The sequence below is a fragment of the Chaetodon trifascialis genome, chromosome 18, assembly GCF_039877785.1.
Source record: "Chaetodon trifascialis isolate fChaTrf1 chromosome 18, fChaTrf1.hap1, whole genome shotgun sequence".
Taxonomy (NCBI): domain Eukaryota; kingdom Metazoa; phylum Chordata; class Actinopteri; order Chaetodontiformes; family Chaetodontidae; genus Chaetodon; species Chaetodon trifascialis.
In genome coordinates, this window is record NC_092073.1 from 15,650,332 (window position 1) to 15,677,643 (window position 27,312).

The 27,312-nt window shown below is 44.6% G+C and overlaps 4 protein-coding genes across 7 annotated transcripts in view; all 4 read left to right on the forward strand.

Annotated features, from left to right (window-relative positions):
• The window catches only part of map3k22 (mitogen-activated protein kinase kinase kinase 22), a 38,437-nt gene extending 25,000 nt beyond the window's left edge, over window positions 1-13,437 (forward strand). Inside the window, exons 9-18 of the mRNA XM_070985973.1 lie at window positions 1,295-1,428; window positions 2,388-2,461; window positions 3,535-3,596; window positions 5,173-5,244; window positions 5,792-5,956; window positions 7,283-7,431; window positions 7,537-7,668; window positions 8,716-8,845; window positions 10,071-10,248; window positions 11,293-13,437. Of these exons, the coding sequence (XP_070842074.1) occupies window positions 1,295-1,428; window positions 2,388-2,461; window positions 3,535-3,596; window positions 5,173-5,244; window positions 5,792-5,956; window positions 7,283-7,431; window positions 7,537-7,668; window positions 8,716-8,845; window positions 10,071-10,248; window positions 11,293-11,521 (1,325 nt within the window). The 3' untranslated portion in view covers window positions 11,522-13,437. The remainder of the gene's footprint in view (window positions 1-1,294; window positions 1,429-2,387; window positions 2,462-3,534; window positions 3,597-5,172; window positions 5,245-5,791; window positions 5,957-7,282; window positions 7,432-7,536; window positions 7,669-8,715; window positions 8,846-10,070; window positions 10,249-11,292) is intronic.
• A 310-nt stretch (window positions 13,438-13,747) lies between these two features.
• Window positions 13,748-19,476, forward strand: cry-dash (cryptochrome DASH). Its single transcript, XM_070986036.1, has 14 exons — window positions 13,748-14,112; window positions 14,822-14,994; window positions 15,420-15,513; window positions 15,604-15,734; window positions 15,874-16,022; window positions 16,486-16,574; window positions 16,662-16,735; window positions 16,834-16,923; window positions 17,036-17,115; window positions 17,191-17,250; window positions 17,377-17,534; window positions 17,681-17,800; window positions 17,966-18,142; window positions 18,541-19,476. The coding sequence occupies exons 1-14, from the start codon at window positions 14,050-14,052 to the stop codon at window positions 18,646-18,648; spliced, it is 1,566 nt and encodes a 521-aa protein (XP_070842137.1). The 5' UTR covers window positions 13,748-14,049; the 3' UTR covers window positions 18,649-19,476.
• A 404-nt stretch (window positions 19,477-19,880) lies between these two features.
• myd88 (MYD88 innate immune signal transduction adaptor) lies at window positions 19,881-23,557 on the forward strand. Its single transcript, XM_070986037.1, has 5 exons — window positions 19,881-20,338; window positions 20,692-20,823; window positions 22,071-22,248; window positions 22,511-22,602; window positions 22,692-23,557. Exons 1-5 carry the CDS (start codon window positions 20,029-20,031, stop codon window positions 22,844-22,846), a joined length of 867 nt encoding a protein of 288 aa, XP_070842138.1. The 5' UTR covers window positions 19,881-20,028; the 3' UTR covers window positions 22,847-23,557.
• Window positions 23,558-24,063: 506 nt separating this feature from the next.
• Window positions 24,064-27,312, forward strand: part of oxsr1b (oxidative stress responsive kinase 1b) — a 42,439-nt gene continuing 39,190 nt past the window's right edge. For 3 of the 4 annotated variants that reach the window (XM_070985561.1, XM_070985562.1, XM_070985564.1), the window contains exon 1: window positions 24,382-24,678. In XM_070985561.1, coding sequence (XP_070841662.1) covers window positions 24,609-24,678 — 70 coding nt within the window. In that variant the 5' untranslated portion in view covers window positions 24,382-24,608. Of the gene's footprint in view, window positions 24,679-27,312 lie in introns of all 4 variants that reach the window. The other variant, XM_070985565.1, reaches the window with a different exon arrangement.

Consider the following 27,312-nt stretch of genomic DNA (forward strand, 5'->3'; position numbering starts at 1 on the left):
ATAAGCAAAATACGTGTTAATTAATGAACCTGTAGAGGTGCTTGGAGGATAGAGCCAGCCTAGCTGTTTCCCTCTGCTTCCAGTTTCCACGTGTTTAGCTCAGCTAGCTAGCGGCTAATCTGCTGCTGGCTGTTGATTTCTGTTTAACAGACTATTATGAAAGCGGTTTCAAATCTTCTCATCAAAGTGAAGAAAGAAAAATAAGCCAAAAATGCCAAACTGTTCCTTTAAGGCAGACAATGGTCCTTTTCTTGTCACGTCACACTCCAGATAACGCGGTACGCATCAGTTCTGTTGTCCCCCCTGGCTTGTTTGGTAACACAGCGTGAAGGTTTATTTTGCTCTGTGAAATACTAAGCTCCCCCCTGTCCCCCGTGTCTGAGTCTCCTCACTCCTTTATATCAGGTCCATCCAGAAAGGTCAGCGCTGCAGTCGTATCTCAACCATCAGACATGCAGACGAATAGCGCGCACTTCTGTGTCGCATGTGCATTTTTCTCAGCTGAAAAACCGCTTCATGATCGCTGTCAGCGCCGGTCTTTCTCACGTATGCCCAATAACATCAGCACTGTCACCATCCCGAGTCATATAAATTGTATAGAATTACCCGCCAGCTGCAAGTCAGAGCAGCAGAGGGATAGCAGTGGAGGAGTGGTGGCAGATGAGAGGTGACAGGAGAGTGGTCACAGTGGATGGTTGAGTGAAGATGTGATGTGAGCCTGGATGCCTCAATGACGTATAGCAGCAGGGGGAGAGGAGAGGAGGGAGAGTGGGGGGGGGGGGGACAGGCAGAAAGAAACTGAACTGTGAAGAAAAAGGAGTTGTAGTTTCAGCTTGCAGTCAAAAACCAGCCTGTTTATTTTGACCGTTCCTGTACATCTTGGCACCTTTTGGCCTGTTGCACTGTTTCAGTATTCCTGTCAGCTCAGCCGGACACAGTCCGACTTCCAGCATGTCTTCTCACTGTGTCAAGGACGAGCGCTCAGTCTCCGCTGCAGCTCAGCCGGAGGAGCGTTTGTCACAGTAATTGAGGTTAGAGGTGGCATCAGTGTGGTTTAGTAAATCATTGCTGGTAGTCCTGGCACTGTTGAATTTGTACCCATGAATAACACTGTGACGCCGTTTTCTCCCCTCTGCCCTCTCACTTTCACCTCTTCATCATCCTTACCTTGCGCTGCCTCCTTTCCTTCTCACCTTCGCTGCTCAATTTCTCCTTTTCTTTTCTGAATTTGCTTCCGTTCTTACTCACTGCTCCCTGTTCTTTCTCCTCGCTCCACCCTTTCAAACCTGCCCAGGTTCCCTGCACACAGGCCGGACGTCTCCGCCTCCTGGCAGCGTCCCCGAGGAGCAGCAGCAAATTGCCCGCCAGGGCTCCTACACCAGCATCCACAGTGAAGGGGAGTTCATCCCGGAGACTCACGACCAGAATGTAAGAGCATGCCAAGAGGAAAAAGACTGTATGTTAGGACAATTTAAAACACTCCATTGTGATTGGCTGGAAGTGTGGTTTAATGTTAAATTCTGTGCTGCTATGTAATCACTGCTCTTACTTCAAATACTGAATGGAAACTCGCTAAGCTACCCACAGTGGGTGGCTGTATGAACATACTATGAAGTCTTAGTCGTGACTAATCTTCATAACTTGTAATTTGGCTCTTTTTAAAGAAATATGACCAGTGACCTGAAGTGTTGAGGTATGTGTTTAACAGTTTTAACCCAGCAGAGGTCTGACTCATTAGAGAGAATGCCGCTCTGCCTTGTTGTGACTTTGTCTGCACCCAACTTATTTTTAACTTCGACATCTCAAGAGAGTCAGTCTCGTCACGGCCACTTACCAAAAAAACAAAAACAGAAAATTATCATTAATTTTTAATTGTCTCCAGCTAAGAGGGTATTATTAAATTGTTATTGTCGTCCAGACTGTTTCAGTATCAACATGAAACTGTAGCCATCCCAGTTAACGCACAGGAATGACTAACTTTGGCTTCATAACCCTCTAAATTTGCTATTTTTAAGTGTTCTTGTCCAGCAACCACACAAAATAATTGACTCTCAGGTATATTTAAAAACACTACGCAGGTCTGAAGTCTTGAGTTCTTTCTCTCTCTTGAAGTCCGTGAAGGGGTTACTGTCTATTTAATGACCTGTCAGCCAGTTAAAAACTGTTCTTGACTCTTATGTAAACACACTGCTTATACATGACGGCCTAAATTGTTGTTTTAAATATAGCTGCTTTCAAAGAGACCTGTCCAAGACATGCAGCACTCAAGCCCCTTCACATTCTTACGCTGCGCTGCAGTTATAGTCCATCTTCCCTGCTTTATATTCTCTCCCACATGATTGCATGCTCTGTGACCCTCGATTCCTCCGTGTTATTGTGTCTGTCAGATGCTGGATCCCTTTGGGAGTGCAGACAACTCACTGTCGAGCAGCTGTCAATCAATAGATCAAGCACTGGACAGGTGAGTCATGAGTGGGGTCATATTTATGATGTGCACATTCATGCTGCAGACCAGTGTTATTAACAGAGATATGAGACTTGGTTTGTGTTACAGCGTCCGTGCCTGTTAACACACTTGGATGTGATCCTATATGTTGCAAACACACACACAGAAGCGACCAGAGGCTCTCGGTCAACTTTGTAAACGGTGCTAAAGGCCAGCAGAGCTCCCTGACCCTGCTTCTGTTGGAAAAAAGGGATCGGGTCGCTTTGCTGTTGCCATGGCGACAAAACTCTTATCTGGACGCCTGGATTCCTCCGTTATCTTGAGAGAGGGAGAGAAACAGGCAGACTGAGTGGGAGACGTAGAAGTGTAAAGCAAGAACATGCTGGATGAGAGGAAAAATTGAGCCAGAAAATGAAAAGTGGAGGAAGAGTGAGAGTGAAGTGGGGGGTGGGGGCGAAGAGCCAAAAGACTGAATGTGAATCAGAGGGGAAAGGAAAGTGTGCAAAAAGCGAGGTTGAGAGAGAGAGTGTAGGACGGAAACAGCTCTACCTGCACGAGGCTTATCTGGGCTCCAGGCTGCAGAACAATGGCAGGAAACGAGTGCATGGAACTTTTCCCTTCGAGCGGGCATGCGTGCCCCTTATCCAGGGTCTCGTGGCCCCGCGCCGCCCTGCGGTCAACAGAGACGTCACTCTCTGTCGGGGCAGGGCTGGCCACAGGCAGGCCGGGAGGGGGGTGGGAGGTGGGTCGACACATTTAATCACTGAAAGCTCAAGTGCAGCAATTTAGCACCGTGAACTTCACTTTCACTTTCTTATTGTTAGTGCAGAGAGGTTCTCAACATCCAGCTTATCTTTCCTAATTCAGCACATTGGTTGGTTTAAAATCAACTGTGACTGAAAGCAAAGTAGCTCCAACGCAAAAGTCATTTGGAGGCATTTTGTGCTGCTTTTACAGTCGAGGCTGTTCTGAAGTTTCCGACCAGCAGCTGTAGCCAGACTCTGTTTGAAGATAAGGGGAAATTACTGACTGAAATAGCAAACCGTTTCTCAACTTTCCCCCCCCTCCCCGTTCTCTTGTCATTCCAGTCCTCCTTTCTCGCAGAACAACCGTGACAATAATTACCTGAACCTCAACTATGAATACAAAGGTAAGAGAGGCGAAATCTGCAGCACTTCTAAAAACTGCTTCTTGCTCTCATCTCAAACATGAGAGGAAGATAAAGAGAGGCGCAAAAAGCTTGTTCATTATTAGAAAGTTTTATCTGTTCTTACTTTTTTTGGGGGGGAGGTGGTTTGTGCTGATTACAGCCACACAAGCAGTTTCACAGAAAAAGCGCTGAAGCTTTGTTCGTGTTGCTCCTGATTACACAAAATCTTTCCCCCTTGAAAATGCCCTCTTTGAGATTACTAACGAGGAGGGAGATGATGTCGTCTGATGGCTTTATCTGGGAGTAAATACTTAAAATGAGGAATGGGTTATTGGGAAGACGTTTAATATCTCGGTCACATTTGTTGTGTCTCAGGAGGAGATGAAGAGCGTGATAGCGTAACTCTTCCTGCTTTATCGTCCACTCTCCGTCCATCTCCTTTCCCCCTCTGTCTCCCTCGTCCCATCTTCGTCTGCTTCTTTTTTTTTCAAACTCCTAATGGACATCGCTGCTTTCCTGTCTTTTCATGATCACTTCCCCTCTCTGTCCCCTCGCCTCTTGACGCCCCCGCCCCCCTTTACTCGTCTAGTCCTCGTCCCTTGGCTCCCTGTCTGTCCCCTTTTCCTTCAGAACGTAGATCAAATGGAGCAGGATGACAGATAACGCCATACTAATCCTCACGAACAGAGGAACCACAGCAGCTCTCCCAATCTGGTCATTTCTTTTCCTCCTCACCACCCCCCGCGCTGTAAATTAAAAAAAGGGAGTGCTGCACATTGTGTACACAGACTGGGACTGTGGGAGCTTCATATAGCTGCAGCAGCACTTGAAGTCTTGGGCACGCTTGCATGCACGTGCCTCCACACACCCATATGCACGCTCTCTTCTCCCAGATGTAAAGCTGTGTGGCCCTTCCTGCTGAGCGCTACAGTATTTGTTTACCATTCCCTGTGAGTAGATTTTTCCTCTCCATCCCGCGCTGCCAAACACAAAAAATAACTCCCGTCTCCATGGGATACGGCCACAAAAACAGCGCGAGGGGAGGCAGTCATCTGACAGAACAGCTGCTTTCAATTGCAAGTGGCTCCGCTGCTCTCCATTCTGTGTGTGTGTGGGTGTGTGTGTGTGTGTGCGTGCGTGAGTGAGAGTGTCAGCGCTCGCCTGCGTCAGCAGTGCTCCCCACCTGCCTTTAGTTACTGCTCCGCTGGGTTCAGAGCTAAGGCTAAGCTAGCACACATGAGCTGTTTTCAGTTTCTCTCTTGGCTGCAGTCAGGCGACACGACAGCTCCGTTCGCCGTGTGAAAAGCTGTCTTCCAGTCAACGCGACTTTGATTTGACACGCCGAGACGAGCAAAAGCAGTGTGGCGTCTGTCGGATGTGATCAGCTGAAACACGAATGTGAAATCTGTCGTTTTTATTAGGCATCGACGTGTGCGTCGTTTCTGACCAGCTCCAGATGCATGCCTGAGCTTGAGAAACACACAAAAATGGATATTGAGAATTCAGTTGTAATGTGTGGCTAGTTGTTGAGGCTTCACTTCCTACTCACAGCTCTGCCTCATTGCTCCCTCCTCAGGTCGCCACGGGAAAGGGGGGACTTTCCCTCGCCAGTTCCAGTTGCCCAATCGCAGCAAGGATTATGGAGACCGTAAGAAACCGGCTTTTCTACAGCAATAACAACACCACTATTATTGCACAGGTTAAACAGATACATTACAATGTGTACATGACAACACACACACACTGCCACACATCTTCACGGTGCCTCCTCCTCACATTTCTACCACTTTTCCAGATAGAATATTTCTAAATATTGTTGACTGCTTCGGCATTTTTTTGCTCTCTGGGTAGATTCGGTACACGAAGTGCTGGCTCGCTCTTCCAGGCAGCTGCTAGTAATTGCTTACTCAGAGGCTAACCTTGGCTAGCAGTGATTTACGTTTCCCTGCGGTGAACCCGAACTTGTATAAAAACACAGCGCCCTGCTTCCTGTCTGAGGGGAAGTGGGCCGGAGTGGCGAGAGGCACTCTGCTCTGGCTGGCCCTAAGTCTTGGCCAAGAGCTCACTTTCTGCACAACACCTGTAAAGTAACTGTGAGAATCATTCAGTGCAAACAAAAGATGCGGCGCTCTGTCCGTGTGTGGGTGTGAAGTCATTAATATGTCTGTTTATTGTTTTTGAATCTGTGTTTTCAGGTCGCAGGACACTTCCCCGCAGCTTCATGCCGCAGGAGAACCTGTTTCAGCTGGTTCCTTCCAGTCGCACGCGCAGTTATAACGGAGACAGCACGCTGCAGTACAGCGACCTGCGCTCGCTGGGCCGCACCGCCGACAAAAGCTGCCAGCGTGGTACAGCCAAGTGTAAGTGGAGCCGTTAAAACTGTTCTAACGAAGGGACGGAGGAGCACTAAAGGAACATTCCACCACAAACATATAAACAGTCTTAAATAAACAGAATTTCTGGGCTTTTATTGTTGATTGGTGTTGTATCTGTCTGGTTCCTGTGGATAATGAGGCAAATAAACCCTCACTGATAACCCAGACATGAATAAATTTCTTCTGCTTGTCAAGAGCAGGGCCGGGCCTCAGACCTCAGCACTCCAGCACTGTAACCTCATGATGTATGCGTGTATGCACGGCCACATGTCCACCGTATTTATTGTGACTTACCGGGGGTTTAAAAAACAATGTCCCTCCCATCTGTCTTTTGGTATCAATCACAAACTGCCACATACTGAAAGCAGGCAAGTATAGTCAGATTCATAATCACGTTCGCTTATTCTTTGATCAGATCTTTTCAGATTTGAAATGAAAAATTAGGTAAAGCTCTTCTTTTGTGAAGGGAAAGTAGAACATAAGTGTCAGTATTGAAGCTCCTATCAGTGTGTTATTGAATCCTGGGTGCACCACAAAATATGCATGACAGAAAACTCACGCAGAAAACAAAAGAACTGGATCTGAAAACAGAGTGACTTCATTGTTTAAGCTGAGTTAAAAGAATCTTAAATGTGTTCTGCCATTATGGATAGAGACAAAACAAACATCTGTTTCCAGTTTAAAGTCTGTTGTAACTCTCAGCAGTAGGAAGGGAAAGGGAGTAGAACTAACGTACAGTAATACTGTGTGTCACAGCAGGCAGAATTCCCCTCTCACCGTCCGTGTCACCGGCCCACATCTGTCCTCACTCAGTCCACAGGATGCGTTACCCAGAAATCACCTTTGTCATGAAACGAAAGCTCAGCTCAGCAGTCTGTGGTTGACGTCTCAGTCTCCGCTGTCCTTCACACCCACACACGACTGAGCTGTCTAACGCGGCCGCAAAGAAACTTGTTAATACCAAAACAAAGTCTCAGAGTCTGGGCCTGTGAAGATTGTTGAGATGCTCTCTCTAGGTTTTGACGACTTTCTGTCTACTGAGCGTGGTTGGACTCAGATATCAGGGGGTTTCCCCCTTCTGAGAGGGTCTGCGGTGGGATTTGTTTAACAACCCTGCGGTGGATTTTGACGTCTGGCCTCGGTGAAGTTTGTGTGCGAGCTGAAGGCGGGTTCGCAGCGGATTTTGATGCGTGCTTCAGTGTTGGTGTTTGCTCAAATCAGTATATCACAGTGGATCTGTCTGCCTCTGGGGGCTCAGCGGCAAAATGAATTACGGGTGGGTTTTCATCATATGGTGTCGTGTTTCTGCAGCACCGCGGGCGCCAGTCAACTGGAGACAAGGAAAGCTGCTGGGCCGCGGGGCTTTCGGGGAGGTCTACCTCTGCTACGACGCCGACACAGGCCGCGAGCTGGCCGCCAAGCAGGTGCCCTTTGACCCCGACTGTCAGGAAACCAGCAAGGTGAGGGAGAACACAATAAGCCACTGGCTGCATGTATGTTAAGACACAAGACTCGCCATTTAAGATGCCGCATGTCTGAAATGCTTTTATTGATTCTCTCTGTAGGAGGTGAATGCTCTGGAGTGTGAGATTCAACTGCTGAAGAATCTGCGTCACGAGCGGATTGTCCAGTACTATGGTTGTCTTCGGGACCTGGAACAGAGGAAACTCACCATTTTTGTCGAGTTCATGCCCGGGGTGCGTATTCTGCAGGGTATTTTGTTTGACTGTCAGCTGCCCTTAAGGTTCGACTGAGACACAATAACGTCTGAGCATTTGTCACATTGTGAGTCGTTTGGCCGTACAGATAGGTACACAGACATTCTAAGACAAACATCAAATCAAACGCGCACCGGCCACATCTGCTAAAAACCAATTTTCAAATGTCACCAGCTGTCAACAAACATGTCCTCGGTGGTTGATGTCAGCCGAACAGCTCAGTTTATGAGATCATTTTCTCACTAAATGAGCGTCTTAATGAGCTGCTGTCGCCTGTGGACCCTGTCCCTGCGCCTGTTTTTAATATTTCCTGAGCTATTTTTTTCCCTGAGTGGCATTGAGCGTCTTAGTCACACATTGTCTGGAACTTGGAAATGTTTATGTTTCGCTGCAGTTTGCTGGCAGAGGCGAGAGAGGAGGTGACAAAGCCAAGTTTGTGTGTGTGACTGCTCGGCACGACCGCACCGCTGTGGCTGACCGATAACACTTAAGTCGCCCGCAGTGTGTCGGGGGGCAGGGGGGCCAAGTGTCCCTCTGAGAGCCAGAGAGCTGTTGAGGAGTCTTGTTGACAGCTGAACAGAGAGAGGGGTTTTGTTTTCACTGTGTGAGTCCGAGACTGCGTCACAGGTGTCGCTGGATCAGGTCTTTGCTCCCGCGACTTTCCTCACGAGGAACTGAAAACAGGAAGTGAAAGGAAATGCAGGACGTGGAAGGTGTTTGGACTCGGATTTCTTTCGGCACGTTGTATGTTTATATACTTGGTTTTTGTACTTAAAAACTGGCTCTGAGGCTGTTTTCACCATAAAAGAAAATAAACCATTCAGCTGGAAAGTATGCAGCCACATTTTTCTTAAAATCACTGTTATATCAGACACTGAACTGGTTTATATCCACCAAACACATCCTTCCAAAGCAGATCTTCTAGGATTTTACACAGCGGTGACAATAATATTAGTGAACACTACGGCCAATACGAAGATCATGAATGCATTTCTGATTGCCACTAAATCTCTCTCGTCTCTCCAGGGCTCAATAAAGGACCAGCTGAAAGCTTATGGGGCCCTGACAGAGAAGGTGACGAGGAGATACAGCAGGCAGATCCTCCAAGGAGTCTCCTACCTGCACAGCAACATGATTGTACACAGGGACATCAAAGGTAACAGACACAGCCAGCTAGCAAAGGTCAGGATAGGATTTTAATTGGATTTGTAACCAATGAACGCCCACACTGGAGAGACGGGCTTAGCTGACAGCGTGCAAACGGCAAATCTTTACGGTTCACATTGCAGCAACTGTTACTACAGGTCCATTCATTTTATTCTGGTTGACATTTCCTCATTTGGTTATTCACCGTCTACAGAAGGTGCCTGGAAAAAAAAAGGGCTATTTTGAACTCCCCTTTGAGATATATTAGGCTTCGTGCTGGTGAAATCGGCCAGGCTAAAAATGTTCAACACCGGATGGAAAGGTTTCAGTTTGGCTGCCCGCAGCTTCAGGGAGCCACTGCTTTGTTCAGCGTGGGCCAAGAAGAGGGAAATATACCGTCTGGTGGGGAAAAACAGATAGTAGGTCTCACAGGACATGGGACCTATGAGAGTGTATATGTGGGTGGGATTTTCCACTTACAAATGCTCCTCATGTGTAATATACGGTGTGTGCTCATCTCACCACACAAGAGCTCTTCTGTATGCTGTAAAAAGAGCTGTCAGCACATGCCGTCTTCGGACAGAGCTTGGCATCACGGCCGTGACTTTAAAAGTTTAACGTCCCGATGAGCCAAATAAACGCGAGCATTAATTTATTAGAGGGTCTCACATCCTCGCAACGAACGCACAGGCAGTGGAAACGGATTAAAGAAGTGAGAAATTGAGAGTAAAGGTCACAGTTTCAGTGCTCCATCCGACTGTGGGTGTGGAGAGTGAGTGGCCAGTGGTGTACATTAGTCACTGATCAAACAAGTGGAGCGCCTGGAGGAAATGGGATAGACACAGCTACAAGTCGGAAAATTACTAAAGGAGGGGGAAAAAAGAAAAGGGTGTTCGATTCGTGAGGAGCAGACGGTTGATTCCGTTTTTCATTTTCTTATTTGTCCAATGTGTGAGAAGTGAAAACTTAAGTGTCTGTAGAGTTGAGTTAGTGTGGTATTTATATAAAGTGATTGCTAAAACGTATAGCCTGCCAGTGTTCCATCATCACAGCCGTAAAAGTTTACCTTTCCCCTTAAAGCTGTTCGGCCTGGTTGAGGTTCTGGCACAGGCTCTCTGTAACGGCCGACTGCATTTACTGAACCTCCAAACTGTCGAAGTATCCCTTGAAGGATATCGCCAGGCCTCTGGAGACTCTTGAATAACTCTGAGCTCATTTTGTTTTCGTTCCACCAGGTGCTAACATCCTGAGAGACTCATCAGGGAACGTGAAGCTGGGAGACTTTGGAGCCAGCAAACGTATCCAGACCATCTGCATGTCTGGTACAGGAATCAAGTCTGTCACTGGCACCCCCTACTGGATGAGCCCGGAAGTCATCAATGGGGAGGGCTATGGCCGCAAGGCTGATGTTTGGTAAGACTAAGATCAGATGGAACTGTAATGAGGCCCGAAGGGGATATTAGACTGCAGCAGCTCAAAAGATATACCACAGGCACAAAAATACAGTCGCAGTAAAAGCAATAAAGTTACCTCAATACATGGTGGTAAAGACACAGCTGTGTAGTATCCAGTGCATGTAAGGATATTCTGTTAACACTAATAACAGTCACCAACACATAAATGCTATCTTAAATTTGCACTCGAACACATAAATACTAGCGTGTGTTGAATACAGGGCAGCGGTGGATAAATACTCATGTGAAATATAATGTATACAGTAAATACTACACTTGTGAAGGTTGTAATGTACAATTCATGTGAGATTTGACTGTATAAATGTATTAAGCCTCTCAAGACCTGCTGTTCTGCATCTGGGGCATTAGCACTATAAGACCTTAAATGAATTTGGCCATGTAATACATATTTTTTTTGATAGATTAGACTTTGGTGTTTTCGGCTGTTTTCAAACAGAATGCACAGTGCGGGTACAGTGCATGCAGCAATAAAGTTCAATTCAACAAGCATACTGAATCACTGGGAAATAAAGCCAGTTGCAGCAGTTAAATATGTACCAGCCACCAGGAGGTAAATGCTAATTTAAATTTGGATTGCAAAGCAGAAGTATTAACTTGTAATAGAAATGCTGGGGAGAATAAATCAGCATCAACACCTGTGAAATACAATGCAATCCAAAGCAATATCCCTGCAGTGAATATTACAGTTTGCTCCTGTCTGTGTCTCTAAAACATCAGCTTTTCACAAAGAGAGGGAAAAATACTTCTTTTATAAAGATTAAATTCAGTTTGTTCAGTTCAGTTCAGTTCAGGTATGTAATCCTTTTAATTAGGCAGTGGTTTAAGGGTCAACTCTTACTTTTGAACTCTTATTATTTGGAGGGTTTGTGCAATAAGTATCGTATAATATAAATACATAGAAACATGACACCCCATTAAACTACATGTTGACTAATCTTTGATGTGATTAAATTCTAAACTGCTGCATCTCGTTTGTCCTCAGGAGTGTCGCCTGCACCGTTGTGGAAATGCTGACCCAGAAACCTCCGTGGGCCGAGTACGAGGCCATGGCAGCCATTTTTAAAATTGCCACCCAGCCGACGAAGCCCATGCTCCCCGAGGGCGTGTCCGAGGCGTGCAGGGACTTCCTGCGGCAGGTGTTCGTGGAGGAGAAGTGGCGGCCCACTGCAGACGTTCTGCTCACCCACCCGTTTGTCCAGGGCAGCTTCTGAAGCCTGCGGACGCCCCCCTCCCTCCCCTCCCCTGCCTGCGAGGCCACCGCGGCCCCTCTCCGGCCCACCCTGTCCCGCCCCCAGCCCCACCCCCCGTCCCCCCACCAGGCTCCGGAGCTCAACATCACTCCAGCTTCCTGCCCTGTCATCTATCACCAGTGTCTGCCTTGTCGGGACCCTGCATCTCTCACCAATTAGCTCAACATGGATTTTTCACAGAGAGGCCGGCTCGATGACGTCAGGCCTCTAGAGTTCTCCGAGGCGTCGCAGTGCTGTTCCCCCAGGAGGGAAATGACGAGAAAGCACTTTGCAGTCTGACAAGCTACAGACTGCTGTCCGTTAACAAGAGCAGGAAAGTGACCCAAGATAGAGAGCAGTGACTTCTCAAGCTTTCGGGGTCTTTACACTCATTTACTGCCGCAGAACAGTGTCTCGGTCTGGCCAGACGGTATGTAATCGTGACTGACTGGTGACATGTGACAGTACTGTAAGTTACTCACCAGCTGAAGTCAGCTGGGAGGGAAATAAAGAAGGTAAAATATTTTTATACGACAGACAATAACACACACAAAGTCATCTTAGCAAACAAGTTTTCTACTGTCACCTGAAAAGTGTAAATGTATTTTCGTCAACGCCTTACAATAAGAATTTGTAAGCAAGAATGTCTTTTTTTTAACATCTTTAGCGGGTCGCATGACCCGACTTTCATAGCACTCACAAGCTCATTTAGAAGGATTGTCAACATTGCACTTTTGATATCATGCATTGCAACATTTCCAACATGCAGGATAATCAACTGAGGAGATATTTTTCTATTTGAAGCTTTTTTTTAAATATAATTTCATAAGGAGAATTGCGTAGTTTGTTTCTGATGTAAAGAGAAAAAAAAAAGAAAAGAACCAAACCTTTGCATTCGTGTGCAATGTATATTAAGCAATACCAACACTACTGTTGGAGTCTGTGACATCCATTCCAGCTTCCATGCAGTGAGCCTTGGGTCCACAGAAAGAAGTGGCCAAAGAAAAGTTGCGGAAACGTTCGGCTAAAGTTAATGTGCAGTATTAGTCATGTTGGATTGTTGTGTCACCTCAGAGCCCTATAGCCTTTCTATGTTATGGCAGCTTCGTGCACAGTAGACTGCACAGACCAAATCAGATGCATTGACGTCACATTGTGTTAGTATGAAAAGCATTATGGAATTAGATCGAAGTAAGCTCATTTAATGGTTTTGTTGTATGAATCCAGTCACCCCATGCCTTTACTTTGCTTCCCACACTATATGAACGGGCCACTCGATGACCACTTGACAGCGCGCCTCGGTCTGTGTCACGTGAGATGGAGAATGACGTTACAGGTCGCCAAAAAAGTAGGACGGACGGAGCTGAATGCTGTGTTCTTTAAAGCGATGAGATGAAACTTTAACGGGAGATTGATGTTGGAGGGGTAGTGGCTAGCTGTGATACAGTGGCACTTAAGGAATGATCAAATCTTTTTTGACCCTTGTCAGTGCCTTATCTGAATCTGCTCGTAAACACAAATGTTCACTGTCAAAGCAGAACGCTAAGGTGAGCAGCTGTTCAGTAGAGAGCACACAGGATTTGCTGAAGTTCTTTTATATGGAAAAAAAAAGATTATACTGTAAATACATATTGTTCTGCACTTTTGTATGAAATTTCTTTACATTATATACAAATCTATTTGATGAAATAGCTATGTTATACAGTAGGCTGTACTGTGATTTAGACAGGAGTATGTATGATTGTCTCTTTGAGAGCTGGCAGGCGGCATGAAAAGGTTGGGAGGCTTTCGATTGGGACAGAGTTTGTTTTGTCTTAATGACAAAGCCTTCAAACATGAAATGTATCAAGTCGTTGATCTTTTGTACATTTAACTTAATAAATCCAAGGTCTAAGACTATTTCCCTGTGTGATTTTATTGTGTTGTTTTGTGATCACATTGCCCTAGACTGCTGTGAAAATTCTTCTTGCTTTTTTTTTTTACTTCCTAATTTTATTTGAGTGTTTTTTCATCATGGCAGCAACTCACAAGAGAGACAAAGGGAAAGAAAACACACCACATATACTTGAAAGTGTAGAATTATACTAGTTTTTATTTGTTAAGTCATAGGCAGAGTTATTTCATCTATTGTAAATCCATCCCCTTTCTTTTTGCGTTTAGTTTCACATGGACAGCCAATGAAAAGCATGTAAACGAGGTGGACCTAATAAAGTGGCCAGTGTGTGTGTGTGTGTGTGTGTGTGTGTGTGTGTGTGTGTGTGTGTGTGTGTGTGTGTGTGTGTGTGTCGACAAAAGCATCCAATTGAGACGCATCGTGTTGGTGAAAACTGAGCGCGAGGCAGCTTACAAAACCCGACGTTTTGTAACGTCGTGTCTGAAAACGTGACGGACTCAGGCGGCTCCAGCAGCGGAGTCTAAGGGATCGTCAGACCGGAGGACGCTGCTCTCTGACGCGGAGCTCTATCAGTGTTTCTGATAAAACTTTTGCTGCTATATTGAAAACAACAAGTATGTCCACCTCCCGTACAATCATATGTTTACTGCGGAACGACTTGCGTCTCCACGACAATGAGGTAACGTTAAGGCTATGAATGTTACGAGTCCACATAGTTATGAAATGCGATTTTTTTTTAATTTTGAAGCACCTAAACGTACAAGTAAAAGCGTCTGTTTGACGTTATGTGTCTACTGTGTCGCACTCGGTTTGATACGACTGTCATTACGAGAACATTTTGACTGTATTATGTATGTTTACTACTAGCATCAAGCTACTTTTGTTTCGCTGGCAGCAACAGCAATATTACTTCCGGCTTCATGCTTGACAATAAAACATATGCCTTTAAGTTAAATTTGTGTTCAAAAAAGAAAGTCAATTTGAATTCGTCACAAAAACTCCACAAATGACATGTTAAAATATAATTCCCGACCTGCCTTTCTATGTTTAGCTTTGTATTACCAGAACTACAGGCCTTGTCAGCCATATGGTAGAACATCGACACGATGTACGATTTCCGCTTGTGTTTTTCCAAAATAAAAGACATACGTTTCCATATAAAGTTGCAGCAAAGGAAAATGCTTTTGCTTATTTTGTGTGTCCTTGAAACATCAAATTCGACTCAAGGTTATGTGTTTTCAGCATAAGTTGGCATGTTATAGTTGTATACCATAGCAGTGCACTTCCATCAGCCATATTTGTCGTTCGGAAATAATTTTCTCCTAGACTCAAATCACTTTTCCTAAGAGATGATGGTATGACACATACTTTGCACTCTTTGTGTGCAGCTTTTCCACTGGGCTCAAAGAAATGCAGAGTACATTGTCCCACTGTACTGCTTCGACCCCAGACATTACGTGGGAACATACAACTACAACCTACCGAAAACGGGGCCTTTCCGCCTGCGCTTCTTACTGGAGAGCATCAGGGACCTCAGAAACACGTTGCTCAACAAGGGCAGGTAACAAAACAGTTGTTTGTTGATTGTTCTTCCTGTAGATGACCTCAGTTTTAGGTGTCTTCTCCTGCTTTTATTTGCATTGCTGACTTTCTCCACAGTTCAGCTCTGTTTTTGTCATAGCACCAAAGAATCACTAATTATTGACAACGTTTAAGAGTGATCATGAACTTATGTACACTCCGAGTGTCCAGTCAGTGCAGCTCAGCTTTCTAGGATTTAACTGATACAGATGTAACAGGATCAGGACACACCTGGGCTTATAGGGGGTCATGTTTACATTAACACCAGCGCTGCACACACATTTCCCATCATTTTTCCAGTCAGCATGGGGGGAGAGTTACTAGCTGTCTACCCAGGATGCAGCTTGCCTGGCATGGTGTTAACTTTTGTGTTTGTGTATTTTTTTGTGTGTGTGCCTGTGACAGCAACCTCGTGGTAAGACGGGGTAAGCCAGAGGACGTTGTTGCCGACCTCATCAAGCAGCTGGGCTCTGTCAGCACTGTGGCCTTCCATGAAGAGGTAGTTTTAAACAGCCTGTCTCTTGTTGTCACCACTTAATTACATCGCCTGGTGATTTTGACACAGATCTTCCCTCCCTCGATGTTCCAGGTAACTTCAGAAGAACTGAACGTCGAGAAACGAGTCAAGGATGTCTGTGCACAGATGAAGGTCAAAGTTCACACCTGCTGGGGGTCTACGCTGTACCACAGAGATGATCTTCCATTTCACCACATGTCCAGGTGAGACAGAGGTTAGGGCTCAGGGACAAGATGTCAAAGTTCTGCCTAACATCCTGTTTTTGACTCTGGCAATTTTACGAGAGATGTTCTGTAGATTTAAAAGTGTTAAGAGTTTTGAATACCATTTCCTCCTTGTTAGGCTGCCCGATGTGTACACTCAGTTCAGGAAGGCAGTGGAGACTCAGAGCAGGGTGAGGCCCGTCTTCCCAACCCCCGAGCAGCTAAAGCCTCTCCCTGAAGGGCTGGAGGAAGGAGCCATTCCTGCAGCAGAGGACCTGCAACAGACAGGTGAAATACCCTAATGTTTTATCTGATCAGTCCAAATGGTCTAACTCATTCAGGATATCAATCTTCATGTGTTCATGCTCTGTGAATTTGCAGAAATGGTGAAACTATGTCTGTATCAGTGTCAACAGATCAAATGCCTGCACATGTATTTTATGTGCTTATTAAATTGACTTCTGTGTAAATGTGTTTGCAGGCTGTTGGCAAATATTAAGCGCAAATTGCTTTTTTTATGCAGTGCCTCTGTTGAGTAAATCCACACTGCTGCTGCTTTCAGAATTCAATAGGCAAACTGCTGAGCACAGATTTCCTCATTAAGTGCCAGCGAGCGAGCAGACAGCCTTGATTTCCATGTATACGATTAAGCTTTTATGATTCTGTGTGTCTTTAATGTACACCAGGGAGTGTTTAACATGTACGAATTCAGTCTGATGCTGAAATTCCTCCTTTTGTTTTATTCTCACAGAGCCTGTGACTGATCCTCGCTCAGCCTTCCCCTGCAGTGGTGGTGAAAGTCAGGCTCTGGCCAGACTCAAACACTATTTCTGGGACACTGTGAGTCCAGCTTCATTACCCTCACACCATGATGTATTATCTTTAACGTACTGTAGGTGTGACAAATGCATGTTTTCTGTTTTGTAGGATGCAGTTGCGACTTACAAGGAGACTCGTAATGGCTTGGCTGGTGTGGATTACTCCACTAAATTTGCACCTTGGTGAGTGAGCATTTTCTCGACTAGTGAATGCTTCTGCAGTTTAATGTTCCGTGGAAGTAATTCCTATAAATATATCTAACTGTGCTCTAACTCTGCAGGCTGGCGATGGGTTGCATTTCACCCAAGTATATTTATCATCAGATCAAGCAGTATGAGAGCGAGCGAACAGCCAATCAGAGCACATACTGGTGAGTCTGGAGTTAGAAAGGACATCTAGTGCTATAATGTGTCGAAATGTATTTGTACATTAGAAGAATGATTTATCTCTGCTTTCTGACGCTCGTCACTGCTGTCTTTCAGGGTCATTTTCGAACTTTTGTGGAGGGATTACTTCAAGTTCGTAGCCGTCAAGTATGGAAACAGACTGTTTCAGATCAAAGGTAAAATGAGTTTTGAGCTGATTTTTTTTAAATTCATTTTAAGTGAATGTAAAGCTCATGGTAATTTTATCTCAGGTCTTCAAGACAAATCGATTCCATGGAAGAAGGACACAAAGCTTTTCAATGCGTGGAAAGGTTCGCACCATTCTTTTCTTCACTGGTCACAAAATACTCTTTCATAAATATCAAGCAGTGTCTTTAAGAGGTGCATTAAAAGTATATGAATTATAGCTGAAAACATGTATCATCTTTTAACACCAGAGGGCCGAACAGGAGTGCCCTTTGTGGACGCCAACATGAGGGAGTTGGCAATGACAGGCTTCATGTCCAACAGGGGGCGGCAAAATGTTGCTAGCTTTCTCACAAAAGACCTGGGCCTGGACTGGAGGATGGGAGCTGAGTGGTTTGAGTATCTTCTGGTAAGTAGTCAAGGCCATGTTTTAGTTTGGAACTGTTATGATTAGGATTTGACTTATTATCTAATAAATTATGTCATTATTGGGATGTTATGCAGTAGCAGAAAAACGTTTTTTGAGGTATTGCACTTTCCAATTTTCCCCCAAAGATTGACCACGATGTCTGCAGCAACTATGGCAACTGGCTGTACAGCGCTGGAGTAGGAAATGACCCCAGAGAGAACAGGAAGTTCAACATGATCAAGCAAGGCCTCGACTACGACAGTAATGTACGTTTGAGAAGATGCTTGAGTTGTCAGCTTGCCCGTATTTGTGCTTCAATACAAAGTGTCTCATTCATGCTTTGTGATGGTGATGAAACGTGAAGCCAGCTGTCAGACTGAAATCTCAGCCATTGATTAATCAGTGCTTGGTTGCCCGTGCATCTGCTGTAGGGCGACTACGTGCGGCGGTGGGTTCCTGAGCTGCAGGGGATCAAGGGAGCTGACATTCACACGCCGTGGGCCCTCAGCACTGCGGCGCTGTCACATGGACACGTGTCCCTCGGCGAGACCTACCCCACCCCCGTCGTCATGGCGCCTGAATGGAGCAGACACGTTAACAAGAAACCGGTGGGTGACTGTTTGAGAAAAGGGAAGTGGATAGTTTGATGGTGCTGCTGTGATAGCTTTTTTTATGCTTTATGGCAGCAAACACGAGTGGTGGAATGTGACTAAGTACATTTACTCAAGCACTGTACTTAAGTACAATATTTGAAGTACTTGTACTTGAGTATTTCTTTGTAATAATCAAGTCATTTGAATTAACAGATAAACTCGCTGCTTACATTAGGGCATCAGTGCATCTACTTAAATCAAGGCCCTGAATACTCATTCCACCACTAAGAAACAATAATACTTTATGGTTTTAACTGAAAATGTAAAAGACAAGCATTGAACAATGTGGCCTCACTGTCTTCTTTTAAAGCATCACAGTATGGCTAAAGGTTTGATTTCCTTTTTATTTTCAGAGTGGCACGGGGCCTTCACCAAGAGGAAAGAAAGGCCCGTCTCACACTCCCAGACAACACCGGGACAGAGGCATCGATTTCTATTTCTCCAGAAGCAAAAACCTGTGATCTGCCTCAAAGCTAAATGCTGAAGCCTGGACGGATGTTCAGACGCTCCAGTGATGCAAACCTGGACTACTGTTGCTGTAAAAGCTGTGTTGCACACTGTCGTGCTGATTGAGGGAAGTTGATTTGAGGAAATGCATGGTCCTGCCTACACTTGAATACTTGAACTTGCCTGATCTACATACATGCGACCAGTTCTGTAGAAAAACAGACCTCATGATGCACCTTTCATGGACTCATTTCTCTTCCTGTTGAGCTGCAGCCACAGTGAAAGCCACACCGTGGTTTCTAGTTTTGATGCAATGAGTCAGTTACAATGATTATGTGTATTATGTGTTCTTTGCAGTTTTCTGTCTGTTTGGAAATACAGTTGTGTTTTTTTTTTTTTTTAAATATATACATTTTCAGAGTTTGCCCGTTTGTGGCAGATACAAAATAAAACTGCCAAACTGAAAAGTTTGTGTTCAGTGATTTTGTTATTCATTGCAGTAAATGACACCTTTTTAAGCTTTAGAATGAATCTTGAAGTCTTGATTTCAGTTTTCCATCAGACACGATTAAAGGAAGGAGGTAGAGCAATAAGATTTCACTGGGCCACGGAGAAGAAAGGGGAAGAGAAACCCATTTCTGTTTTTGCCAACATTTTCCCATGATGCCTGCTGCTGCATGCCATTTACTGAAAAATACAAAATGACCTTTAACCCCGATTCCAAGAAAACTGCGACGCTGTGAACAACAAATAGATGGACTCTGACCACTTTCTGATCCTTTTTTTTTTTTTTAAACATCTGCTCATTTGAAAGCATAATAAAGACAATAATGATCAACTTGATTGATTTTTGTAAATAGCTGTTTATTCTGAATTTGATGCCAGCAACACGTTCCAGACAAATCCGGACAGGAGCAACTTAAGACTGGGACAGTGTTGTCCACAAGCAAGGATGGAGGGAGCTTCACCACTTTATGAACACGTGATTGGATGAAGGATATGACCACATGAACTCAGGAACACTTTGTACAACTGTTGTCAGTGAACGCAGATCGTTTGGAAATGACTGTATTCTGTTTTTATCTATGATTCATGCAGCGACCAAACTTTTTTTTTTTTTTTTTTTTTTTTAGATCGGATGGTCCGGTTTAGTGGACGTGCACTTCCCATCAGCCTCTGTTGTCTGTAAGTAAACAGAACATTTCCTCCCCTCGCGTGACGCAGTCAGCTGCCAACATCAACTGACATCACTTCCTTGTTCCCTCGTCAGGTAAGCTGCACGCGCCTGAAGCTCTCTCTCTCTCTCCGTCCTCACCTCATCTGGAGTTATGTCTCCCTTCTCACGTTTCAACTAAAGCACGTCGTCCCGCGGAGCTCCCCGGAAACCCTCCAGCATGGCTTGTTCCGACCCAGAAGTCGACCTGGGGACGGTTCCTCTCATCGCGCTGAACGTCAGCCTGAGGAAAAAGTTGGGGCTGTACCTGAACCCCAGGAACACCGTGGCCGCGGACTGGATGGCCGTGGCAGAGGCCATGGGCTTCACTTACCTCGAGATAAAGAACCACGAAGCGTCCAGAAGCCCCACAGAGGCGGTCCTGGAGGACTGGCGGGCCCGCTCCACGGACGCCACGGTGGGAAAGCTGCTGTCAATCCTGACGGAGGTGGACAGGAAGGACATCGTGGAGGATCTTCGACCGCTGATAGGTGCGTTGGTGGCATTTGGAAATTCTGTCTGTTTTCTGTCTCTTTAAATGCTCGTTCCATTGGTGCAAGTATACACAACATTGACTCATTTGTACCTTTTTTTTTTCCATCGGCCGTCCTGTCCCAGCTTCAGGAAATGAGTCACATGCCTGACTTGCACAAAGGCGCGCACATGATTTAGAATGTATTAAGAAATGTTTATCCAAATTTAGTCAGTGCTCATGTGTTAATAAGCTGGGAATAGGGTGTCAGCTCAGTGATCAGTATTTCCTCCAATCTGATCTCACTTTCTGCAACATCCTGAACAGTAAACATGTGTCTTTGTGTGCTGTTTGCATCTTTTCATGCACCAGATGAGAATGTCAGGAAGTATTGTGAGAGTCAGAAGAAGGCGGCTGAGCCCCCAGTTCAGGTTGATGTGGTTGACAGCTGCTTCCCTCCCACCCCAGAGAGGGTGGGTCTCACCCTGGAGGACGACCCCGACGGTCTGTATTTATGTAACGCATCTTCATATCACAGCAACAAACACGCTGCATTGCATCCCCTGTCAGCATGAATCGCATCAGAAACACATGATGATTTAGCATCATGCAACGAATCATTTCTTCTCCAGACAAGTTGTATGATGTTCTGACAGCCCCCATAGAGCTGCCATGGAAATATTGGACTCTTTACACCACTACATTTATCTCACAGCTGTACTGCATGTAAAGACATTCAGATTAGCTCCACCCTGACCAACTGCAGCAGTAACATGCTGCTTATCGACAGTAATCATCCAGTCCTGTAATACCGTGTGTATGCAACAAGGGCTGCAACTTTTGATTGTTTTCATGATCAATTAATCTGCAGATAATTTTCGTGATTAATCGTTTAGTGCATAAAATGTCAACAAAATGTGAAAAATGCGTCATCAAATTGCTTCTTTTGTCAAATCAAAGAAAAGTGTAGAAGGAGCTGGAATGAGCAAATGTTTGACATTTTATATTTATGATTAAACTTAAATAAGTAAGTACATTTAGGTAATGTGGTATTAATACTTACTTAATTAAAGGATTTGAGTACTTCTATCATTTGTAATAAGAAAAATTGAACTCGTAACAAACCAGATTGTCAGACTCCACTTTGAGCTGCTGATACACAAGATAAAATGCATGTTTTGATTTATAGCTAAAAGTTGTACATATATTCTGCTAGACTCTGTTAGAGTGTGTGTGCATCAGTGTCGTCCCTTCAGCCTCAGGAGAACAGATTTAAAGTCTGCATAATGAAGCTGCTGAAAACAGAAATTTCAGTATTTAGAATGACTTTTCTGCCATTTCTAAAAAATTCTCATGCTGTTTCCTCTGCAGACATAATACCTCAGTGTCACATCTTAGCAACTCTGGGATCAAAAATATTAGAAATGAGTGGCTTTGTAATGCAGTCATAAGAGCCAGACTTGAAGTAATGAAATCATTACTTTCTGTGGTGGAGGCATTGCTCAGGAAGAGCTCCGGCTCATCTGAGGCTCTAATCGCACTCCTCTACACTACTGCACCGCTCCACTCCCCCGCACACCTTTGTGCATCAAGGTTGTTATATCTATGTGTAATAATCTAATTTCTGTGGAATAATATTTTCTCCTACTTTCTTGTAAATTGTCCTGGGTTGCACGCTTTAGTGCAGCACAGGCCTTATAAGGATGAATTAAGTTGTGTTATTGACTTCAGCCTAACTGAATTCAATCCAGGAACCCCTGAGCTGTTCGACGCCTTCATCTGCTACTGCCAGAGTGACTTTGGGTTTGTCCATGAGATGATCCGGGAGCTGGAGCAGACAGAGTACAAGCTGAAGCTGTGTGTGTTCGACAGAGATGTCCTCCCGGGCTCTTGTGTATGGACCATCACCAGTGAACTCATTGAGAAGAGGTGAGATATCGATGCATGCGTCCAGGTCTAGTCTGCTGATTTGACTGAGAACATACTGGCACATGGGCCCGATCTGGTCCTTAAACTCCTTGTAGGTCAGCACAAACTTGCCTAATGATCATTTCGCTTTAAATTTAAATATAGTAAGCCACTTGAGAGCTAGAGGTTTTCTGTGAGACAACCCACTACTCCCCTTCATAAAATCTCCTCATTTCTGACGCTTTCATTTTGCAAAAACTCTAACATGTGACCGTCTTTGCAGGTGTAAGAGGATGGTGGTGGTGATTTCTGACGAATATCTTAACAGCGACGCCTGTGACTTTCAGACCAAGTTCGCTCTCAGCCTCTGTCCTGGTAAGTTGCATATTTCTGTCATCCTTTTTTCTGACGTTCTACCAGTGCATGCGTGTTATTTACCTTTTCGTCCTTTTTTTCTGTTTCAGGAGCTCGACACAAACGGCTTATTCCAGTGGTTTACAAGACAATGACAAAGCCCTTCCCCAGCATTTTACGCTTCCTCACCGTGTGTGACTACACTCGGCCTTGCACGCAGGCCTGGTTCTGGGTGCGGCTGGCCAAAGCGCTCTCGCTTCCATAATCAAGGACCACAGAGTTAATCATGCTTACAGGTGCCTTTTTTATACTAGAAAAGGCGAATATTGGACAATGGCCAAACATTACAAGCTCAAGTGTCTGCTTTTGCTTGTTATCCGCAGCCTGCTGGATTCTGAACCCACTTACCATTTACTGTGTGTATACGGTATATGTTATAATGCAAGTATTTGTGTTTCCTATTAAGATCACAAGGTGGTTTCTGAATAAGTGTCATTGTGAAACTTAAGCTGCATTAGGATACCCAATATCAGCAGTTGTCACTGCACAAAGCCTAAATGTTATTCGCATTACAAGAATACAAAGGTTGTGCCTGCCTGTGGCTAATATATATGTGAGTTATATTGGAGAAGAGATCTGTTTGTATTTGGGGCAGCATGTACTAAATGCTCTGTAAAAGCTGTTTTTTTTCTCCTTGCACTGGCCACTTCCTCTTATAAGTCAGCAGCTTCTAGATGAGATTGAAGCTGAAGAGGAAGAGATATTGTGATAGTGATACTTCAAGTTCAGTATGTTCTGCTTTACTGACTGCTGACACCTGCCTTTCTCTCACTGTCTCTATCAGCATGATGTCTGACATTAGTGTATTTTTGATAGGGTCTTTTTTCAGAGCAGTTTCATAAAAAGTGAATTAAAACTATTTGAACAAACGGTCTCAATATGATTTCCTGAAAAGAAAATTTCTTATATTTTTTAATGCCAGTTTTCTTGTATTTTGTAAAGCATGGGTACAGTCATGAAAGCACAGCATGTTCTGTAGTTCTCCAGCAGGGATCGCGATTGGTCAAGTCCTGCACACTGTAAAATGCACCAGAGGTGTCGCTAATTGAATGCTGTGAAGAATAACTATTGCTTTCTACATTTTACGCTTAACACGTGGGCATCCAATCACAGAACAGTGTACGTGGTACTGTCCAATCAGAGCACAGGATGTTCCTGGAACAACACGCCTCTTTTCATACACATTTTAGGTCCCAGATTTGCCCCGGGTTGTGCCTGTCAGGTCGGACGTGCTAGTGCTTGTAGACTTAACCGCGCTCTGTTAATCAAATTATTTGGGTGTGGCAGAGCAGGAAGAGAAATGTACTAAAGCGAGCAAAAAAAAAAAAAAAAAAAGATGCGGCTTGTTTGCTGTATGAAAAGATTGCATGCCTTTAAGTCTAGGTTCGGGGTCTACAAGTAATCTTCCATAAGTCCGCCATTAAAAGTGTGGCGGAAACCAAAGGCATGATTCGTTTTGGGACATGTTTTGCCTAATATTTATATAATCTTCGTCGTAGCTTGTGTTTGCAAGTACATTTCAAAGATAAATTCTATACACAAAAACAGTTTAAACAGACATAGCTTATGAATTTGTGTAGCTATCGTTTTAAACAGCTGTGCCTCTGTCGCTGTATGTTTGGCACCGTCTCTTCAGGGCTGGTTCAGTCTAATTAGCCGCCAACCTCTGCCGATAGTAATTTCCTCTTTACTTGGTCGAATCGTGAGATTCCGGGACAGTGTGCTCTAACGCCCCACACTCAATATGTCCGCCGGGAAGGTCCACATTTGATCAGTAGGAATGCGGTAGGCGGGGCTGCTAGGCTAGTGTCAAACTTTGGGAATGACAGGAGTGCTGCAGGATTCGCAAAGAAGGGGAAGTGTCGCCCTTGTTGGTGCTGTTTGGATTACTTTGACTTCTTTTTACGCACAGTCTTTGGATTCACCACCTTTCTACAGATAGTACGGCTCCAGCAGACCCCACAGCCATGTCGGAGGACCTGAGCTCCCAACCTTGGTCCATCAACAAAGATGATTATGAGCTACACGAGGTGATTGGTATGTGGTCCTTAGCTTGTTAGCTTAATGTATGTGCTACCAGACAGTCTGAGAATGTCTGTCGTTGGCTACGTGAAAAGGGGACTCACGCCTAACGGTCACACAATTCAAGTGTTAAGCAAGCAGAAGGCATCTTCTTTCTCTTGAGCTAGGTTGAGTTCATCGCGTTCGGCAACTTGGCAATCCTAGCCGGGCGGTGTTGTGACTGGAGTCAGTGGAACGTTTCGAGTGAGAGCGGTTACCCCGTCCGTTGGGGCTATGCCGAAGAAGTAAACGAGCGTTATAACGTTACTGTCTAGTCAGGCTCTGACTATTAGCTGGAAAAGAACCGCTTTCATTGAGCAGTCGTGAATTCATGCAAAAAGCTATCTTAATACTTTCTGTAATGTATTGTAGATAGAGGGCGTAGTATCGATAAAATTAGAAGAATATTAACCATGTGTTATTTAAATTAGTCATTGTTGGTATTGTACACAGAAGGGACATTACAAATAACATATTCTCAAAGTTATGTTTTTATTTGGGAAGATACTGCATTGTTAAGGCTAAAGCCAAGTATCATGCAGGTAGCCTCACTGTAAGACTCTGTGTGTGTGTGTGTGTGTGTGTGTGTGTGTGTGTGTGTGTGTGTGTGTGTGTGTGTGTGTGTGTTCACGCCCATTTCCAATTAAAATACACAGGCTTTTCAAGCACAGAACTTTTTCCTCCCCCTAAAACACTCGTGTTACCACTGCAGAGTCCAGAGATTAGTCTTCCTGGTCCTCTGTGGTATCGGGTATTGTTTTGGGCAATTTACTGCCTGAATTAATCCAGTTATGTGAGAGCTCTTTGGAGAGGATTAATCAGAATTATGGGGCTTCTCACCACGTCCCTCACAGAAATTGGGGGAAAGTCATTTGATAAATTCCTGGGTGACATCATCAATAATGCTTTGTTTAAACCAGTCTGGGTTGAAGTTAATTGTTGTTAGGGTCATGTCTCTATCAAGCCCTTGAGTGTGGTGGGAGGCATTCACACCTTTCCTGCGCAGGATCAGGCCTGGTAGAGTCCTGCAGATGGCTTATCGGCTGTTTGGCCTGAGGAATGACAGCTTTTACTTCGCTGGCTGACTTTGTCGAGGTTGAGAATATGGATACATAAGCAACGTATTGTCCTCTCAAATCTGTTAGTTGGTGCCTCTGGTTTGCTTTACCTCAGTGGTGCGGGCTTCCTCTTCAGGGAATCTGTGTGTTTATAGAGGGTCCACTCTGCAGGCCCCAAATTAACCTTTCTGTGTATTTTTAAAAGACTTTCATTTAACTTTTACCCATTTCAACATTTCCTCCCTCGGTTTCTTGGAAAATTTGATCTGGGGCACCTCACAAGATAACGCCCTCCAATTTAGCAGTGCACACAGAGATAAAGCCCCTCTTGTATAGACACCAGTTCTGTGGCCTTTTCCTGTGCGATGTGTGGCACAAATTGTCAGCGTAGGTCTGACTCCGGCAAGGCTATTTCAAGTTTGGACTGCAGCATGCTGACTTGGGGTTAGGGCAGGGATCATGATTATCAACCCTAGCTTTGGAAACAAATTGTGTAGTTCGTCTTCCTCTTTATAAATGGCTGAAAGCTGATCAGCAGTTGTGCTCTTTCATCTCAAGTTGATCTTCTTTGTATATCATCTAAATTAGTCAATCCCTTTATGTGAAGCTGTTTCCAGGCTCCTCATGAACACCAAGTAAACAAGAAGTATCCTCCTGTTTGGCATCATCCTTTTTTGGTTCATATTAAACCTCGCCTGTGGAGCTCTCTGTCTCTGCCCGCTCATACAGTCTGTGCTTGATTAACATATGACCGATAAGATAAGATGAGATGGGAAATTAAGTCGTTACAGCCAGCAAGTGTTACAAAAAGCAATACGACTTTTTAAAATATTGAGCTTTCAGTCTGAGTAGCTGCAATTTCCTCTTGTCAGGCCGAGTGGATCAGTGATTGGTTAAACAGTCGACTCTCCATTGCTTATCTCTCTTCTTTTTAAGTTCAGGATGAGGGGATATTGGGGAAGAGGCTTTCTTTATGAATGAACACAGCAAAGAGGTCTTGCTCCTCTTCTCATGTACACAGGGGATCACACTGGAGTGACTTCCACATACTGTTTTCCTCCGGTTACCGTCTTGACATTTGCCATCAGGATTTCTCACAACATTTTCCTAAATCACAGTAGTGTATTCAACTAACTCTGAAAAAAAGAAGTGATAGAAGCCTTACTATGAAGGATTTGCTAACTTAAATTACCAAGAAAAGACGTGAGCTGTAAAGTCAGGAGTGTGGGTTCTTGTTTGGATGGCATATTCCCGAGATTGCGCAATCAGCCAGGGGTGAGGTGTGGTGGTGTTGTGGAGTGTGTATTCAGGGAGGGGGGTGGGTAAACACAAATTCAGTATAGAGACCTCTAAATTACTACAGGCTACTGTTTGTCTTAGAAAGTTATATAGATAGGCTTTTCAGATTTCAGACCAGTGACAGGTCACTGATATGTTGTGTGTGTCTCTGTTATTACTTGCAGGGGGACAAGTGTTTTAATTGCTTTCAGGCGTCACTGATTAAATTGAAAGAGTGGGTTTTATTGCCTTGGTAATTTTCGTCACAGTCAAT

What these genes read in the sequence shown, in the direction of transcription:
- myd88 (XM_070986037.1), top strand. Translation starts at nt 20,029, where the DNA reads ATGGCTTGTTCCGACCCAGAAGTCGACCTGGGGACGGTTCCTCTCATC. An exon ending in CCTGGAGGACGACCCCGACG is followed by an intron (nt 20,824 to 22,070) that starts GTCTGTATTTAT and finishes AATTCAATCCAG; the next exon opens with GAACCCCTGAGCTGTTCGAC. An exon ending in AGTGAACTCATTGAGAAGAG is followed by an intron (nt 22,249 to 22,510) that starts GTGAGATATCGA and finishes CCGTCTTTGCAG; the next exon opens with GTGTAAGAGGATGGTGGTGG.
- cry-dash (XM_070986036.1), top strand. Translation starts at nt 14,050, where the DNA reads ATGTCCACCTCCCGTACAATCATATGTTTACTGCGGAACGACTTGCGT. An exon ending in TGCGTCTCCACGACAATGAG is followed by an intron (nt 14,113 to 14,821) that starts GTAACGTTAAGG and finishes CTTTGTGTGCAG; the next exon opens with CTTTTCCACTGGGCTCAAAG. An exon ending in CCATTTCACCACATGTCCAG is followed by an intron (nt 15,735 to 15,873) that starts GTGAGACAGAGG and finishes CCTCCTTGTTAG; the next exon opens with GCTGCCCGATGTGTACACTC.